The sequence below is a fragment of the Orbicella faveolata genome, unplaced genomic scaffold, assembly GCF_042242905.1.
Source record: "Orbicella faveolata isolate gen_17 unplaced genomic scaffold, um_ofav_v1 contig_2, whole genome shotgun sequence".
NCBI classification, from domain to species: Eukaryota; Metazoa; Cnidaria; class Anthozoa; order Scleractinia; family Merulinidae; genus Orbicella; species Orbicella faveolata.
In genome coordinates, this window is record NW_028301547.1 from 5,720,365 (window position 1) to 5,738,847 (window position 18,483).

At 37.8% G+C, this 18,483-nt stretch overlaps 1 protein-coding gene across 3 annotated transcripts; it reads left to right on the plus strand.

The window, feature by feature from the left end:
- Positions 1–402: 402 nt before the first annotated feature.
- On the plus strand, positions 403–17,626 carry LOC110044548 (uncharacterized). Of its 3 annotated transcripts, XM_089288913.1 has the most exons (15): positions 403–794; positions 6,259–6,334; positions 7,099–7,164; positions 7,679–7,714; positions 8,169–8,297; positions 9,032–9,114; positions 9,653–9,721; positions 10,107–10,161; positions 12,100–12,135; positions 12,233–12,277; positions 12,375–12,419; positions 12,517–12,552; positions 13,015–13,083; positions 13,881–14,042; positions 14,603–17,626. In XM_089288913.1, the coding sequence occupies exons 1-15, from the start codon at positions 639–641 to the stop codon at positions 15,163–15,165; spliced, it is 1,626 nt and encodes a 541-aa protein (XP_089145039.1). In that variant the 5' UTR covers positions 403–638; the 3' UTR covers positions 15,166–17,626. The 3 variants fall into 3 exon arrangements, with proteins under 3 accessions (XP_089145039.1, XP_089145040.1, XP_089145042.1); XM_089288914.1 differs by lacking the exon at positions 12,375–12,419; XM_089288916.1 differs by lacking the exons at positions 12,233–12,277; positions 12,375–12,419.
- Positions 17,627–18,483: the final 857 nt, after the last annotated feature.

Genomic DNA, 18,483 nt, shown 5'->3' on the forward strand with positions numbered 1-18,483 from the left:
GCCATAAAAAGTCTCTCCTTGACTCCATATGGAAATTTTTCGGTTCCCAAACGCAGGCTTTTCGTTTTCGTGTGGACGGAAAATATCTAATGCGTTTTTACAGTGAAATTCTTCCGACGTAATATGGATGAGGCCTTAGGTAGCCTGATTATTACTTTGAAGATCATTCCCCCGATTCACAGTGATATTAGCACAAGCGCATATACACATGGGTATAAACTCTGTATGACAAATTTTCCCAAATTTCCACCCAACAAAACACGAAGCAAAATAGAAGACCTACTGTTGTTTGCGTTCAGAGTGATCAGCAAATAAGTTCTCTTTACTGTATCGATGAAGTGTTAAGCTTCTGGATGATGAATGGTGCCTAAATAGAAGTTAAAATTTCATAATTGTAAGCAATAAGCAAGAGCAATTGATTTTCCGAGCTTTTGACATAAACATAATGAAGTGACTGGAGCGTGAAAACAGATGCAGTGAAGTTTAAAATTCATTAGGTATTTTTTGACCTTGGTTTGAAGCCAAACATTTGCATCACTGATCACAATTAGAGTGTTAGCTTTGGCGGACGCGATTGCTTTCAAGCAAAGTGGCTTTTCCAGAGAGGGTGAAATGCTAGATTTCGTAAGCACGTAACCATGTCTGCAAGAGGAGTGTTGGTTTTTATGGTAGCACTGCTTTCTTTTGTCCTTGGTGCCTCAATCAAGGAATCGGGAGAAAATTTATCCGAGCAAGCAGAATGCCGTGGTGCGTGTAGTCTGGCTCGAGACGAGCGATCCAGGACAGGAGTTAAGGTATGTTATGGACTTCTTTCCAAAACAGCCCCTCAAGCTGTAAACGATAACTGCACATTTAAATCGGCACAAGGAGAACCACTGGATTATTTGTTACAAACCAGCAATAATTCATTTGAATAACCTTGCTTACTTAGGCAAATAATGACTCGAAGAAATCGAAATTGCGCCGACAGAAACTAAAGTTTACGTACTCAGCTACAGGCCGGATATATATTTTTATATTTATATAATTGCGAACATACAAACAGTTTGAAAAAGTTCAGTTCGGGACTAATCCGGCGATATTGCCGTCGGTCAGGATAAATCGCATATCGACTTGAAGTGAAAAGAAATATTAATCATTACCGGTTCTCTAAATTCTAAATGTTCCTCGAGCGCCAGTAGGTGGTAACATTCCCAAGCTGAAGGTTCTTAATTTAGTTCGTTACTATTTCTTTTGACTCCATTTGAAATACTCTATTCCGTGTTAAAATCCAGGTTAACAAAGTAGTAACCCGAATGACTACAATGTTAAGAGGTGACATGCCTATAATTATGATTCGATTATTGTGTACGTAAACTTCGTATTGACTGAGCGGATTAAGTCGTGACGACAACACAGAATTTTGAAGTGTGGCTTTCCGTTTTTGAAACTCAGAAGTAATTAAACGACAACACAGTCTTCAATCCAATCGTTAGTCCTTCCGTCCATTTTGAAAATTTCGGTAATAAGGCAAGGGTGTAGGAAATGTAATTAAATAAATTCATACGAAATCAGGACATCGATCTGGAAGCAAATGAACATTTGATTAGGATCGTAAATATTTAAAAAAATATTACATTTATCGTGACTAAATTTTCCTTTATTTGTCAACTTAAATTGTAACTGGCAAGACCAATATTGCAGTTCCCGTAAACCAAGACGATTGCACAAAATAAAACGAAAGTCGCGAACTAACCATGATAACAAGAGTGTATTCGTGTTCCTTCGTGCTTGTTTGTTGTTTATTTATGGCAGAATACCCTCAGAGTTGAACGCTGGGATGGGTCTTTGTCTTTTTAAAGGGTGCCGACCTTTAGACATTTGAATAACAAGTTTGTTTAGTCTGTTCTCTTTGCGATAAGGCTCAAAGCTTACTGTGAGATTTGAAATGTCTTTGGATAGACTATAAAAAAGCTGCCATTTGTGTTTCTTGTGGCAATAGGGTTGAATGGGTATTGAAGTAGCACTTTTGCATTTTTGTAAGTAAAGTTAATTATACATATCATTATAATTGTTGAATAATAATGCAAAAGCTCGTTTTGCAAGTTTTCTATATGATCAATTAGTATTCTTGGGCAATAGACTTCCTTATAGAAGATTTAAATCCATATCTTTGTTTGGGGATGCCAAGTAGAGAACTGTTCAAAAGTTTCCAAAGGGATGCTTGTTTGACTTAATTGTTTTCAAATAATTCATATTTTATATGTTAATAGTTTCACAACAAAACTTAAAAGCGTTAGTGCCATCTGACAATTCTCTGCTGAGTTATAGCTAAACGATTTCGCAAATTCCCTGATACTTGTTAAAAGCTTTAACTTTAGATTCGTGTTAACAGTAGAGTATTACGGGCAACTAATTCCTGCTAAATATCTGGCATAACTGCGGTGTCGTTAATTGACGAAAAAAAAAAAACCGTTTGGTCAGCGAAAAAGCAATCTGAGAATCTCTCGAACCGGTAAATTGTTTTCTTCGATGGTTTAGGTTTGTACCATTGGCTTATAGAATTTCCGGTTCAAACCAAGTTACAATTTATGAGATTGCACTGAGAAAGTATCGATCTTGCATTTGAGTGTCAGCCACGCTTGATCACTTCCTTTGTCAAGATGTCACGTTTACGAACGTTATTTTGTTATCGTTGTATTCTCCATCATTTTGTGATTATTTTTTTGCTTAATTAAATGGAAGGTTGTGATGCCTGTTTCACAATCCATTATGAACACGACTAAGTGATTTGGATTCAAGGTGACAAGATGTCCCAAAATATGTGAAAATGTGTTCCAAATGACCTGGTAGACAAGTCGTGTATCAACAACAAGCAAATTTCGTTAAAATCTTCCAAAATCGTGGCTGTACGATTGAGCCTGTCTACAATAAACCCTCTAAAAGCATTTAGAATAAAAAGCGATAAGCAACAAGGATATTCTGCTCTGCTTGCTTTTATAGCTGTTTTGTTGTTTTGGCTTTTTCCGGTTTTCACTGTAATAATAGCCAAGACAAAGCACAGTCTGACAAGAACTCGACAATTTTGTCACTTTTAAACTGAAACGCGAAACTTTGAACTGGAATATGGGCTAGAACTTGCCCGTACAGGCAAACGTTGCTGACGCAGTCACGAACAAATACGCGCTGACCTTATTTATGCTTAATGGCTCGTGGCTTTTCCGTTTACTAATGCATGCAAAATACGTTTTCATTATCTAAAAGGAAGTGTTCTAGTTTCTCAGAAAAGTAGGAAATACGAACTTACTAATTCACCCGATTCATTTTGACATTCTTGGCCTTAAAGTCATCTCGACTGTAAGCGATTTTTGGTGCAGTGTGAGTGCTCGTGTACCTAGCCTTAGTTAACAAGTCAAAACTTGCTTCTATAATTATGCCTTTTAATGCAAAATAATTCACAATATCCAGAAGCTTGCAACACTTAGCGCTGTATGTTCCGCTTCTTACAATGTACAAGCAATAGACATACACGAACAATAGACTGACTTAATTATATTTTAGAAAAGGCAAAACAAGCGAAAAAAAAGAATTGCGCGACAAAGATTCTGTTTAATTTGTTTCAGATGAGCTTTTTAATCATCATTACGATATCTCTTATGCAAGCGATTCAGTCCTTCTTTAAACTCACTGTTCCATCACTTGTCTCTGAAGTGCTAAATTCTCGATCTTCTTAGTTTCTCAGCTATTTTTCCCCATTCCAATGGTGAACTGGAATGTTTTTATTTTAGCAGCTCCATTTCACAGGCAGCTGTCTTTAGAAGCGCGTGCCCAAAGAGGATTTTACGAATTAAATTAATGTAATTGGTTTTGAACGTGTTGCATAACTTCACTTTTGTGTATATGCAGAATTCTTATCGATTTACCTTATTTATCATGGGGGAAATTTTGTTCTGGTGTGTTGTAGGACCTTCTAGTGTGGCTACTGAGTAACAATTTACTAAACTGAGTTGAACAATTAAACTAAACAAGAGGCTCCAAGTAGCCTATACTCATGCGCAAGAGAATACAAGTCATATGAAATAGATACGCAATGGGTACATAGTCAGACAAGCAATTTGAAAACGTTTGCCATCTGACAACTAGAAATAATACGGGAGAAATGCTAATTTGAAAAAAGTGCATCCTAGATCTAAGATATAGATAATTAAGATGCAGGAGAGAAGATAAATGCTGTAACGCAATATGCCATCTTTATTACAAAGATATCGACAAGCAAATAACAAAGCAAGCCGAGTCAAAAAATTATAGATAGGGAATTAACAAACGATCAGAATTGCGAATTGGATGAAATATCTTTTTTCATAGCAATTCTGAACTAAATCTCTTTAGGCATTTTTTGTGTTAGACTTGTTTATGTTGGTTGTTAGGAATATACTCCTGTGCTGGGCTATTGTAACAAATATCAACTTTGCCTTAGTTTTATTATATTTGTAATTTGATTTTAAAGTATACTTGAAACTTGATATAATAACAGTACTCCTCAGTTGGCACCTGGTGTTTTTTTTTAAGTTATATTATGCAATGCCATATTTCCGAGAATTAAAATATTATTATATACATATCCTTACACATGTTGCTAAAAATGTAATGTTTCAATAATTAACACAAAATACAAGGTGTACTAGATTAACCAAGAAGCAAAAAAAAAGAAAAAGGAAAAAAAAAAAAACTTAAACACACAAGTGTTTTATTACCTGACATTGTGCGTCACTTTCTTCTTGACTCGAGCAATTTCAATTTCTACTGGACACAAACCTTGTACCAGAATAACTTTAAGTATATTACAGTCCTCTTTGCATTTTCTAAAACCTAAAGATAAAAACAGCTGTCTGAAATGACACCAAAAACACTTTCTCGTGGGAACTCTAGCAAGGAAATTTCAAAGCTCAGAGGAATTGTCGGGTAAAACACAGGTAAAAGTTCATCATCAGTTTCATTTCACCAGTACTTTCAAGTGTTTCATACATTACTTCAAAATTTATTTTCTACATTTGGTGTTGTTAGAAATGATTTCTTTTGAGAAGATATTTAAAAGAGTCGCACAGACGTTTCCAATAATCTCGGTAAAAAGTTTTAGCCCACTTGTTACTCGAAATTTTGGTGGATTCCTTCTTAACACCTAAGCTAGTATATATCTAAGCTAGTATATAACCTAACCTAAGCTAGTATATAACCTAAGCCAGTACATAACTGAACGACTTTAATCTGCATTTGACAATGACGACAGAAAAGGCCGAAACGTCAAGTTATAGCATTTACTTTTTCTTTTAAAATAATTTCTTTGTAACCGAGTATCTTTTGAGATTTGAGGGACAAAAGAAACTCGAATATTTTGTCCTGAAATCCTCGGAGACATGCCAGAATATTAATATGCGATATATCGAACGTGGCCTATTACCTGCCCGTTTTGTTAAACACGTCCATTTACACGAACAGGAAGCATTTTTTGACCAAAAGATTAAGTATACAGAGCACGTTCTTAGTAAATGATTCTTCGTAATATGTCCTTGAATCTCCAAAACCCTGATAAATTTGAGACTTGTCATATTGTCAGATGGCGATCGACATAAACAATGGCTTACCTCTCCAGAAACACTTTCTTGCTGTTCATGCATGCTCACATGTCAGTTCAGAATTTTAACAACGAACTAAAGTACTGATAAGTAATTTCACACCGTACCAAATTGGGGAAAAAGCACAACGTTTGCGAAAAAGCGGCACCTTCTTGAAGAATCCAATATGACGGACGGAGCTCCAAAGACCACGGTAAATGTATGCATACATACATTTACATGCACAAATGTGACACCAAAACGGAGAAACGGAGCCCAATCCTTAACTCATGCGCCATACTGCTCATGAGTAACAACCACTTATTGAACTGTTACTCGGTAGCCACGCTAGAATTACCAAAAAAAATTAACAAATTATCAAGACTAGGGCATTCTCGCAAACATGTGGATTATGTATTCTGTTACTCCTCGGCAATTTATCTTTACTTAACTACATATGTCAAAAAGTATGTGTGAGATTGTCAGCGAAGGTGGATTAAATTAAATCACGTTTGTCTCGTTAAAGACCGCATAGAGCATTATCCCGCATGACAGGACGTTTTGAAACCGGAAGCTATGAGATAGAGAGGTTACAATCCAAGCAAAATCGATTAGCTTTTGAAAATATAGTAGACATTCATCTAACAATTATTATCTCGGTTTGCAGGTTTTAAGAGCCCTCTCTTGTAAGCACTGCCTGAACAGGAGGAAAGGTAAACAATGGCTACAAGAGAGGACGAAGGGTAAGCGAGTAAATCTTTCATATATAAACCATATTTCTAAGGTAATCCCTCTCAAGCTATTTACAGAAGACTCCTGGTCTCAGAAATGCCAGGAGGGTGTGGAAAAATCACGACCCAAGATGGCGTGTTTATCACGTGATATGACGTCACCATCTCATGTTTCATTTTTCCCTGATGGAATTCGAACCCATGTCCTTCCGGATACCGCTTGGGCGTTCAAATTCAACTGATCCAATCTACAGAGAGACGTACGGTGAGCTTGATCGTTTACTAACCTAGTCACACATAGAACACTCGTCCCGAATATTGCTAGCAAGAGGCCTTTACTGCCTTACTGCAATATTAAGTTGCTCTATCAAAGTTAGCTCTAACTAATTTAGGCTTGGCCTTTTCTTAATTCATTAGGGCAAGAAAATCAGGATTTTGAGAAATGGTGTTCGAATCAAAATTTAAAAGAATGCAAATTTTTACGTGAAAATTTAGAACTTAAAACAATTTTTTTTTAACTGACTTAGGTCCATAGATTTATGGAGTGAAAATATATATCGATAAAAGACAGGTTAATAAAAGCACATCATCTTATTATTTCACTACTTGGGTACAATATTTTCCCTGTTTGGGTTGACTTTACACTTGTGGATAACAGACATTCCTTTAAATCCACTCGGAAAACGACGAAATGAGCTATCACAAGAAAAAAAGCTAAAAAGCTCTTATCCCGTTTAATATTGTTGACTGAAATTAGTTTCCTTTTTCTCTAACAGATCGACTTTTTTTCATTGCAACGACCTTCACGAAACGCCACCGAAGATCTATCTTTCTCGACCCAAGTAAGCCCGTAATGTAGTGTTTTGTTTCACATCAGTCCATAACTACTTTTATAGTCTATGTAATTTAATTCATTGAGTTTAAGCTCTATGAGCTAGTGAATGCCTCTCTTGAACAATTAACTGTACCAGCTATAACTTGAAGTCTTATGGACCCACAGCTTTTGCTGTCGCCTCGCTACAACTTTGGAATGACTTACCAATATAAATAAGAAAATCAGACAATCTTCAAATTTTCAAAACTCGGCTTAAAACTCATTTATTTAAGGAAGTCTTTTTGCAATGATTTTATTGATTCTTGTTTTATTTAATTTTTGATATTATTCTTTTTTAATCATATTTTACAATCTGTAAAACCCCTAGATCATGCTTGGATGGGCGCTATAAAAGTATTATTTATTACTACTGTTATTTTTATTATTATTATTGTTGTTGTTGTTGTTATTAAATTAACCCATACATGGTATTTTGTTGGTGGCCATTAGTGGTTATATTAACTTGTTTCTCGTCTTTTTAGGTCTTCCAACGTCATCCAAAGCGCTTAAACCATCAGGTAAGATTACCACCTGCAGGCTACGTTAAGAATGGATAAAGAAACATTCTTAACCAAACCCGCGGTCAACCTTCTTTTCTTATATGATATGATATACGTTTCTTTTCAAAGCAAAGCTTCTCCTTAAACACTTTTGGACTCTTCTCAAAATAACGGCCTGCCATCTTTAATGAAAGAGAAAGAACAAAATGGGATGAGGGGTATGCGAGTTAATCCCCCAATATAGGCCTTATTATCAAGGTAGTGCCTCTGGAGTTATTTATATTTGGTATTCAGTCCTCTCGCGGATTCATTTATCATGCGCGTTGCATGGAAGTTTTCGTGGAAGATGATAATGCTACTTAGGTTTTATTGTACTTGCGAGCCAATCCTATTATGGGAGGATATGATATCTGCAACTTTCGATAACATTCATATAAGTGATTGATTTTGTATTTTGATAACCGTAATTTAGATTGTGTGGCCAGCAGTGAAGACAATTCAGTTCCTGAAATGGTTATCCCATCCAAGGTCGACGTAGCCTTTGGACAATATGAAAATACCAGCTACTGGTATGTGAATGTATCATGGACTCCAATGAACGGTAAGCAACCTTGTAAGCCTTGGATCATGTAGCCTTGGACAGGACTTCTTGTCTTGGAACATTGTTATAGCGTGGTTACCTCTTGTTACATTAGCAAAAGAGTGCCTGATTTCTAATTGGATACCTGGTAATACAAACACCGCTATTATTACCTGGTTCCATAGAAACTTGAATTTATATAATCTACCCCTTTAATACGGACACCTCCAGGATACCGAAACACGACGCTGCTATTTTTCGCGTCGCATTCAAGTAGTCGACTGTGATCCAAACTGAATAGAAGTGCACGAGAAACGAGAGCCCAAGCAGCACATTTAAGGGGCGGGGAGTTAGCTAGGGACTGGGGGCTAACCAACCCCCTTCTGAGGAAGCAAAACATAAAAAAAAATTGAAAAAGATTGTGAATATTATGGCAGAAATAAAGGCAAACGCTCTGGAGAGGTACCTAACTGTAATTTCCACTTTCTGGCATTGCTAGAATTTCTGGTGTGACAGTTTTCAATTAGGTGCCAATTCTCAATTGCAACATTGTAGGGCATGTTTCATTGACTCTGCAACCTAACAGTACCAGCCAACCCTCCCCTTCCCCTTTTATCCACCCCTGAGGCCAAAATGGCTGATGATTACAAATTGTTAAAATAATGTAATCTTTCTTTAATTTAAATTTAGCATTACTATTTAACGTTAATGTTATGGTTAGTAATACAGTAGTTCCTCTATGTCTTATCGTTTAGATTCCTCTGGACACTTATATGGAATTCTGCTAAATCTAGCCCTACGTTTCAATGTTGCCGTAAATTGCGCTGTGCTGCGAATGGTAAGTAAATTTATACCCATTAGGAATGCAGCATTTCAAACTGCTCTACCCCAGGCTTACGAGTTTTATCGGTAACTTGGAAATGTGTTAAGAGAAGTTGTACTCAGGCTGCCTGCACCTTTAATTACAAATTGGGCTACGGAAAATGCATTTTCTGACACTTTGAAGAGAATGGAAGAGGCCACGTGTGTAGATAGCTTGATCTCTAGGGATTTAAATCCTTATTTTAAAGGATGGACACGTCCTAGTTTGCACTGGTGGTGCATTGTGTTGCATTGCAGCCATCCCGTTTTGCCAATGCAATGATTTTTGGTTTTGATCAGTCTGGCATGTCACAGGCAAAGCAATTTATAAAGCCCTTGACTAGACTTGCATATTGTGTAGTCAAAATACAAAGCATCGTAACGAATTTGTAAATTCCTTTATTGGAAGTAGCATAAAATACAACTTTTTCCAGACAGAATCGCTGGAAAAGCCTAATGGTAGTGAGCATGCATAGGTTCAATGATTTGTGACTAATTTCGTCTTTTTGTTTTAGAATCAAACGTTTCTGAACATAAATATATCCTTTTATGGCTATATCCATCCGGGACCTGTTTATCTATGGGTGAGTTTTAAGATTGGTTAACTTTTATACTTACATTAGAGAAAAATAGCTATATGCACGTAAAATCATTCGTTCGTTCGTTCGTTCGTTCGTTCGTTCGTTCGTTCGTTCGTTCGTTCGTTCGTTCGTTCGTTCGTTCGTTCGTTCAGTCAGTCAGTCAGTCAGTCAGTCAGCCAGTCAGCCAGTCTGCCAGTCTGTCAGTCCGCCAGTCCGCCAGTCCGCCGGTCGCCGGTCCACCGGTCCTCCGGTCCACCAGTCAGCCAGTCAACCAGTCAGTCAGTCAGTCAGTCAGTCAGTCAGTCAGTCAGTCAGTCAGTCAGTCAGTCAGTCAGTCAGTCGATCATTATCAATTTTATTCATTTACTATGCTCTCTCTATTTTAAAGATTCATGGTCTTCCTTACCGCAAAAAAGAAATGAAAATGGTTACATACTACCCAAGTAAGTTTGAATTACTTCATATTGAGCCTAATGGACAATGATTCCATGAGGTTTCTTTAACATCCAGGTAAAATTAAAGTGTTTTCTGTCCAAGCTGAATGCTGAGGCCTAAAATGTTCCTAACAACAATGAATGTAAGACAAAACCAAATTTAATAAAAAACATTGTTGTAACCAGTTCATTTGCATTGAATCTAAGTCAATTTGTAAAAGTATGCTGATTGATCTTGGAATCGTAAGAATTGGAGACCCCTACGACACAAGGGGAGAGTTCAAGTCGAACAAGTAACCATTATATTCAACTCTCTCACTAGTTGAACATTTTCTACTTTTCAGTCTCTTCAATGCTTTTCCAGAAGAATGGCGCAAAATATTAAAATAAATAAAAACTCTATCTCCTCAAAAACTCATGATCTAATCCAAACTCAAAAGAATTTACGCACTGAAGGGAAAAAAAGTCGATTTCCAAAATCTTAAATCGAAGTTATTATCGAATCGCAATCAGTTTTGTCTGTAAGATATCCAGTATACCAACAGCGCAAAAGAAATATAACGAAGCTTTCAGCATGCACACATCCCAGTTGGACTGGGACAAGATATATCTACTGCCCTTCAGAACAACATTGGATACTAAATTAAGAAAACTCCAATATAAAAGATTAAACAGGATCTTATACACAAACAAGATGCTGTTTAAGTTTAGAAAAGTAGATTCTCCCTTATGCGATTGTTGTGAAAAGGAGTTGGAGACCATAGAATATCTCTTTTTCCACTGCACAAAAGTCTGCATGTTTTGGGATGATTTAAAGGTTGTACTTAATTCTTTAAATATAACTATAGGGCGGTTAGGTTTGATATCAAGGATGTTCTTTTTAGGATTTTAGATACGGATAATATAAGCATTATAGTCAACTACATCCTTCTTGAAAGTAAATATTTCATTTACCGCTGAAAATTAAATACGGGCTCTTTATGTTTAAGACTGTTAGTCGATAAATTAAAAAAAGAACGTTTCAAACCGAACGTTTTATCGCGAAAAAAACCCAGCAAAATCCATTTTCACGATAAAAAATGGAAACCTTTACTCCCATTAATACAACAGCAGCTGTTGTCCAAACCTCGTTTTTTCAAGATTCCGTTAATAACTCTTGAATTTGTTTAAGTTGAATTAGTTGTGTAATCCTTGTAGTGTAGTGCAGTGTAGTTTTCTTTGTGTTTTGTAACTAAGGTAATTGTTGTAAACTTTGTAATGGTTATGCGTATCGAGCTGTATGTTCTTGTACTATACCTGTAAAAGAAAAAAAAAATAGATAAAATACAAAAAAAAAGCTTCATCTTCTCTCACTCCCTCTCTCCTCTCTCCCTCCCTCCCCTCCCTCCCTCCCTCCCTCCTTGCCCTCCCTCCCTCCTTCCTTGCCTTCCCTCCCTCCTTGCCCTCCCTCCCCCCTCCTTGCCCTCCCTCCCTCCTTCCTTGCCCTCCCTCCCTCCTTGCCCTCCCTCCCCCCTCCTTGCCCTCCCTCCCTCCTTCCTTGCCCTCCCTCCCTCCCTCCTTGCCCTCCCTCCCTCCTTCCTTGCCCTCCCTCCCTCCTTGCCCTCCCTCCCCCCTCCTTGCCCTCCCTCCCTCCTTCCTTGCCCTCCCTCCCTCCTTCCTTGCCCTCCCTCCCTCCTTCCCTTCTTCCAGCAGCATTACGAGTTCGAACTGAGCACTGTCTAAATAGTACGTGCTAAGCTTTGACAGTGCTGAATACTTGATTTTCTCTACACCTACCAACTCAGTTCATCACTGCTTTAATTGTGGTACAATTTGACCACTGATTCGCTCAGTTTGAACCCCCGCGAATATGCCAGTCATTGACGATCTAAGCAATGAATTACATGTACATCATCTTCTGTCACGTTGTTGTGTCCTGATTAAATTGTCCTGTTCTCATCCACTCAGGCAAACCAACCTCATCCACCTTGACTAGCACAACAGGTGAGATTAATATTCACTATTGACTTAAATCAAACATACGTCGTGTTCTGTTGCGTTATTGTGTCCTGATTAAATTGACCTGTTCTCATCCTCGCAGACATACCAACGTCATCCACCTTGTCCACCTTGACTAGCACAACAGGTGAGATTAATATTCAGCAATTACTTAAATCAAACATACGTCGTATTCTGTTGCGTTATTGTGTCCTAATTAAATTGACCTGTTCTCATCCTCGCAGACATACCAACGTCATCCACCTTGTCCACCTTGACTAGCACAACAGGTGAGATTAATATTCAGTAATTATTTAAATCAAACATACGTCGTGTTCTGTTGCGTTATTGTGTCCTGATTAAATTGCCCTGTTCTCATCCACACAGGCAAACCAACCTCATCCACCTTAAGTCAAACTACAGGTGAGATAAGCACTACTTTAAAGGCTGTACTGTTAAACAGTTATTATCTCTGGTATAATGAAATTTGTTCTGTTAGGAAGACATTTTAAACTGGTATTCAGCTAAGTTCGATCAACCAGTGCCAATCCCAATATATAAATGGGTCAAAAATCTGTGTCGATACTGTTTTGGATGTTGCCAGACATTTTATGGACGACATTGTGGCCCTCAATAAACAATCATCTACTTTCTTTTATGAGAAGTAATACATCGCATGTACGTGTAATTATAAAAGATATGGACTTAGACGGGCTACAGAGTCGCATTGAGTGAAAATATTTTAATTCTCTTGGTTGTATGTGTGCAAAGTGTGTCAGCACGTTGACCAAAAAGTGTTCAGTGTCATCTGGTAGAGGTAAAATCAGCGAAAGACGAATTTCAAACGTTTCAAGGCTATTAACAATTTTTGCGTTTTCTTTTCAGCCTCTGAAAGCGGCAGCTTAGATTCTAGCTCTTCAACCCCAAGTCCAGTAACTACGTCCTTTGGTACAAGTAGGTGGACATATTCCACAATGTTATCATTAGGCCAACCTAAAAATTCTTATTAAACCATTTAAAAAGAAGCATCAGTAAAACATATCCATATTCTAGGATTAAAATGCACTAAAACATTAGATTGTTCAACATCAGCAACAAATCGTAGCAGTTCAATTGCTTAAGTGGTATTTGCTAAATCCCCGATTGAATGTTCAATAAAACTTCTTTGAAACCGCTTTAATGAAACTTATTGCTTGTCAATGTTATATTGCTGACGTAAGTGACTACGCATCTACGAATAAGACGTCAAGTGAGTATACTGACTATCTAAAAATGTCAAAGTTGCGTGATGTATTACTCACCTGAAAGCAATTTTTATTGGAAAAACACTCTATGAGATTGTTCGAATTATGAGCGGTGTTACTAGAACTCCATGAAAAATTATGTTGGCATAATAATCAAGGGAGAATTGACATTTTGATAATCAAAGTAAAGCGTGATTTTACCTTCTCCAGGTTTCTCGGGATGTTCTCTGAAAGAAATAGGACATTTTCTCTGTGTTTCTATCGAGGTTTTGGAACGTTCGTGGACGTTTAGGGGACCTTGAACCATCTATGGAAACACTGACTCACTGCGTCTCGTGTTAATTGCTAGCGGTATAGTGGTAACATAACTCGATCGATAGAAAAAGGGAAAGAAGTTTTCCATTATAAACGATGTTTCCTTTATTTCCTGAATAATATGATTATACGTTCTAAGCACCGCATGTTATGAATGAGATTGCATCGCAATGCCACTACTCTGTTTTCCAGGCAAAACACCCTCCTTTCCTCCAGGTGCCGACCCCACCATCATGTATGTGTCCATTGCGACTGTGTCTGGGATCCTGGTAGGACTGCTTCTCGTCCTTGGTTTCCTGAAATATATGTTTCCGTACATACGGCGATCTAGGGGACGCTTCCCTGTGCCTTCAGGTCTGTATTTAGATATATAAACAATAGCCTCTATTTGACCCGAAAATATGTTCCGATATTTGTCCGCGAACGTTATCAGGGACCCCTTTCTCGAAAGTCCCGAAAAGCTGTTTCTTGTTTGCCCTGTTTACATTCAAGATCGAGATATTAATTGTTTTGAAATTCAAACAATAAATATGTCAGGAAACAAAACAGAATGGAGCCAAAACCCACACTACTATTTTTAAAATATGGCTTCGGGCCCCGGCATGCACAGTTGCTGGGACTTTCGAGAAAAGTGGCCCCAGTTCACAGTGTTCATCGAGGAACAGATTATGTCCAAGGACATAGTATCCGAGCATATTTTTAAAGTCAAATGGAGGCTATTGCGTTTCACTAAGATACTCCCCATTCTTAGATGGGGCATATTGAGTCACATAAACGCGTTTAGACCAATCATCTGCGAGCTAAAATATTTGATTGATTATAACACATTTGAACCAGTTGCAAACTTGATTCACCTGATATCAAGCTGGCTGAAATACCCAATAAACATTTGTGATCTTTTTATTCTCCTCTAGGCTTCGATTACCACGCATTAATAATATTCAGCTCAAAAGATTCCGAATGGGTAAAAAAGAAGCTCCTTCGTCCCCTTGAGGAACAGCATCATATAAAGTGTTGCATCCACTATAGAGACTTTGACCCTGGCGGAGTTTTTCTTGATAGCATGGCGGATAGCGTACAAAAAAGCTTCAAAATTATTGCAGTTTACTCTAAGGATTTTCAGGAAAGTAATTACTGTAATCATGAGCTACATCTTGCCGAGTATCGACAAGTAACGAAAGGAGACGATTGCCTCGTGATTATAAGAATTGATGAAACAGAACTCGATAAGCTTCCTCCAGGATTACGTGTAAGAAGCGTAATCGACTACTCCAAAACAGTGGAAAGACCTTTCTGGATGAACAGACTTCTCCAGTTTCTTCAGGTCCCGGAAGATTCCGATAACCAGGACGCAGTTACGGGACAGGAGAGAAACACCAATAATCGTAGGGATTCTCGTATGGGGAGAGGAATAAGAAATTCATTTGTGAGACTTAACAGTACAAGCAGCAATGCATCAGCGGTGTCCTTTGTATAGCCTCGCGATTCACCTGACTAGAGGAATTGAGGAGCTGCTTCAGAAGACGCGTTCAAGAGATGATGAATCATACTGTCTTAGATGTCACAATCAGTGTTTACTTTGCTTTGGAGCACGTTTGCCGAGAATGCAATCATTTCAACAATTTGATTTACAACTTGGGCCAGCGGCGCGTTTCAAGAAAAGCTCAAAATGTTCATGTAAGCCAGGCTGCGGGAGTTACGGGATGTGTCTTGCGTTTGTTCTTAGTTGCAGGGCTGTGACCGGAAGCTGCGCTACTTCAGTAGTGCTTGGTTACACGCGAATTGTACATTGATCACAGTCACAGAGAAAGCTACTGTACATTGTAAAGTATTTACACAGCTTGCTTTATATTTATCGAAGAATCAAATCATCGCTCATTCGTGAGAAATATCACCTCTGATTCACAGACAACTTGGCCATTGGGTGGAAAGCTGAGAAAAAAAAATAAGTAGAATAAAATGATGATAATAATAATAGTACTGACAGTGGAATTGTTAGGCCCTCGCAATTCAGGTCTCTAGGCAGGAAGTCTATGATAATTTATGATGCTTTCTTATCGGAAAACTTTGCGCTAATCTGGTCTCGTGATCTTACAGGAGCGATAGTTCGCTTTCGAAGCCAAGTCACAAAGTTTTCGTGAATGGATACATTACAGAGACAAAAAGTCATAATTAAAATGCGAGTCAAAGAACAGAACCAAAGAACAAAGAACTTGATCGATTAGACTGATGGATACTGGCCCGTCAAATCAAGAGCTCCAGAAGCCAGAGTGAGGAGAAAAATAAACTATAATTATTAAGTATTGTCTTATTGATATGCATCTATATATCTGGAAAAAATTAAGAAAAGTGTGTCATTTCCCTGAGACATACGGCATTTCATTTCTGTGCATTACTTTCGCTCCATTCTTTTCGCGGCATCAAATTTCAATAACGCGGAAAATTAAAAGCGATAGATTAGATGATATTCTCATTAATTGCCGAATAATTTATCAATGTACATAGCGGCCATTTATGCTAGATCAAAGCCATAATACATATCCCAGATGAATTAGAATATTTCGAGTCTACTCTCTTAATTATTTCTTTTCTCCTAATTCTACTGAGTAAAATGCTCTTGTAAAAGCGAATACAGACTTAGTTAAATGGGGAAGTGTCAACACACCTGAAAACTTCAAAATACATTCGAGTGAAGCTTTGGGAACAATATACCATGGTTGAATGATTTAGCCTTCTGTATAATGCCCCATTTCGAAAATGTAAAACATTAAAAGAGAACTATGATGACACTTTCCTTCTTAAGTGATCTTTATTTTGTTCATTCTTCCTGAAGACATTGTCTGCTACCGGACTGATGGGTCTTAGCTACTACTGGCTTATTTCTGGACGAGAAGAGAACCTATAAGGGAGATCTCCGAGTAGTTTTAGTATAGGTAACCGTATGAAACGAGTGCTATTAACGATTTACACTACGAGTGCGATTTGAACATATCTCAAAGTTTCACGAGCCTTTGGGCAAATGCTAACTTATGCTATATGAATTAATTTTCAAATATCACGAGTAGGAAGCTTTCATATGTTTGCTTATTGACTGAAAAACGTCACAGACGCGCCCACGAGTGCAAATTAAAGGAGAAGGTCACTGCAAAAAAGTATATTTTTTGCCAGCCCTAATAAAAACCTTGCTCTATGTTTCGTAACTCATCGAAGTTTCAGCCTCTAAAGTGCACGTTTTCCTTACGAAATTCGTCTCCAAAGAAGCCCAAAATTCGACATCGTTGCCGCCATTTTGAACAGTATTCAGCAGCCAGGCGGCGTTTTCGTGACGTCATTCCGTCCAAGAGATGTTGTCTAAATGGCTTCCGATAAGCCTTTTAACTACCACTCTGGGTTATGGCTGCTCTTGAGCCATACTATTTTGAGCCAAACATGCTCCAATCTCCGAAATGATAGTATTGAAGATAGTGAAGTGGATAATCACTTGAAAAAAAAATTTGCTGACCTTGTGAAGGATGCAAAGTCAGTTGCAGATTTTTCTCCTTTCTGCCAGTTTCGAGTCGGACGGAATGACGTCACATTAGCAAGGCTTGGCTGCCATGTACAGTTTCAAAATGCCGGCCTTCGAAGTCGCTTCTTTCGAGACGAATTTCTTCAGGATAGCGGGTACTTCAGAGGCTGTAACTTCAGAGGCTGAAACTTCGGTGAGTGGGAAAGCTGAATGTTTACTTGCTATAGGCAAAGACAAAAAAGTGAGATTCTTGGAATGACCTTCTCCTTTCAAAAATGATGATAATTTTGCTTCCTCTTTGCCAATCACGACCGGAAGTAGTTTTCAGTTTCATGTAATAAATATAGATATGAAGTACCACCTAAAGGAGGAGATTAGCTCCTAGAAAGCGCACGGAGGAAACTGTCAATAAAAGCTGCAATGTCAAACAGTTTTTTGAAGACTGATAACTGTAACTACTAGCTCAAAATCATAAATCATCGACTTCATAACGGGCAAGATCACGGACAATCTTGCTATTCTAATAATCGATAAGGAGGCAGAAAGCTGTAAGCTTCCTCGAGAGCAGTAAGAAAGCAGAAATTTCATCGACTATTCTAATATAATATTCCCTGGAAAGGTCTCAGTTGGAAGATCAACTGCTTAGAGTTTTCAATGCACAAAGTGATTCCGGGACTCAGGAAGCAGCAAGCAAAGCAGAAGAAACTAAATTTCACAAAAATACCAAAAATATATTCATAAAAGCTTTAAAAGGGTGTTCATTAACAAACAGTAGTTAAATTCAGAACTGGCACAACTTGAGATAATTTTTTTTTCATATTAATAGTTTTCAATGCAACTGAACAACACCATAAAAAACAAAACTGAAAACAGTTTGTTACGTTATACAGTTATACAGAAACAGTACATCGTCTATTTGCGCTTACAGCTGAAGGAAGACCGTTTACTACCCCAGCAACTCCTGCTCTCTCCCATCTCGTAAAGGTTTGTACATGAAAGTAACTCAAAAGGAAAAGGGAAGAAGGAAGGTAGGATTCTAGTGATTATTTTTAATGTGACGCCATGAGACAATCTGTCAAAAAGCTTGATATATAGTCATCTATAAATCGAGAGGGTACAAAATTCATTGCTCGCTACCGCTTCAGGGTAAACGGTTTCAGCGAGGAGGTGTATGCTTTGATAAACACCGGACGTTTTTGTATAATTATACTTTTTTGGTTTCACTTCCTGAATCATTAGTACAGTAGAAACACAATAAACATTCCGCAAAATGATTCTAACTGCTGC

Excerpts from the sequence above, each read along its gene's own strand:
- LOC110044548 (XM_089288913.1), top strand. The coding sequence starts at position 639 with ATGTCTGCAAGAGGAGTGTTGGTTTTTATGGTAGCACTGCTTTCTTTT. Across the intron at positions 8,298-9,031 it reads ATCATGGACTCCAATGAACG|ATTCCTCTGGACACTTATAT; the intron begins GTAAGCAACCTT and ends CTTATCGTTTAG. Across the intron at positions 12,136-12,232 it reads CACCTTGACTAGCACAACAG|ACATACCAACGTCATCCACC; the intron begins GTGAGATTAATA and ends TCATCCTCGCAG.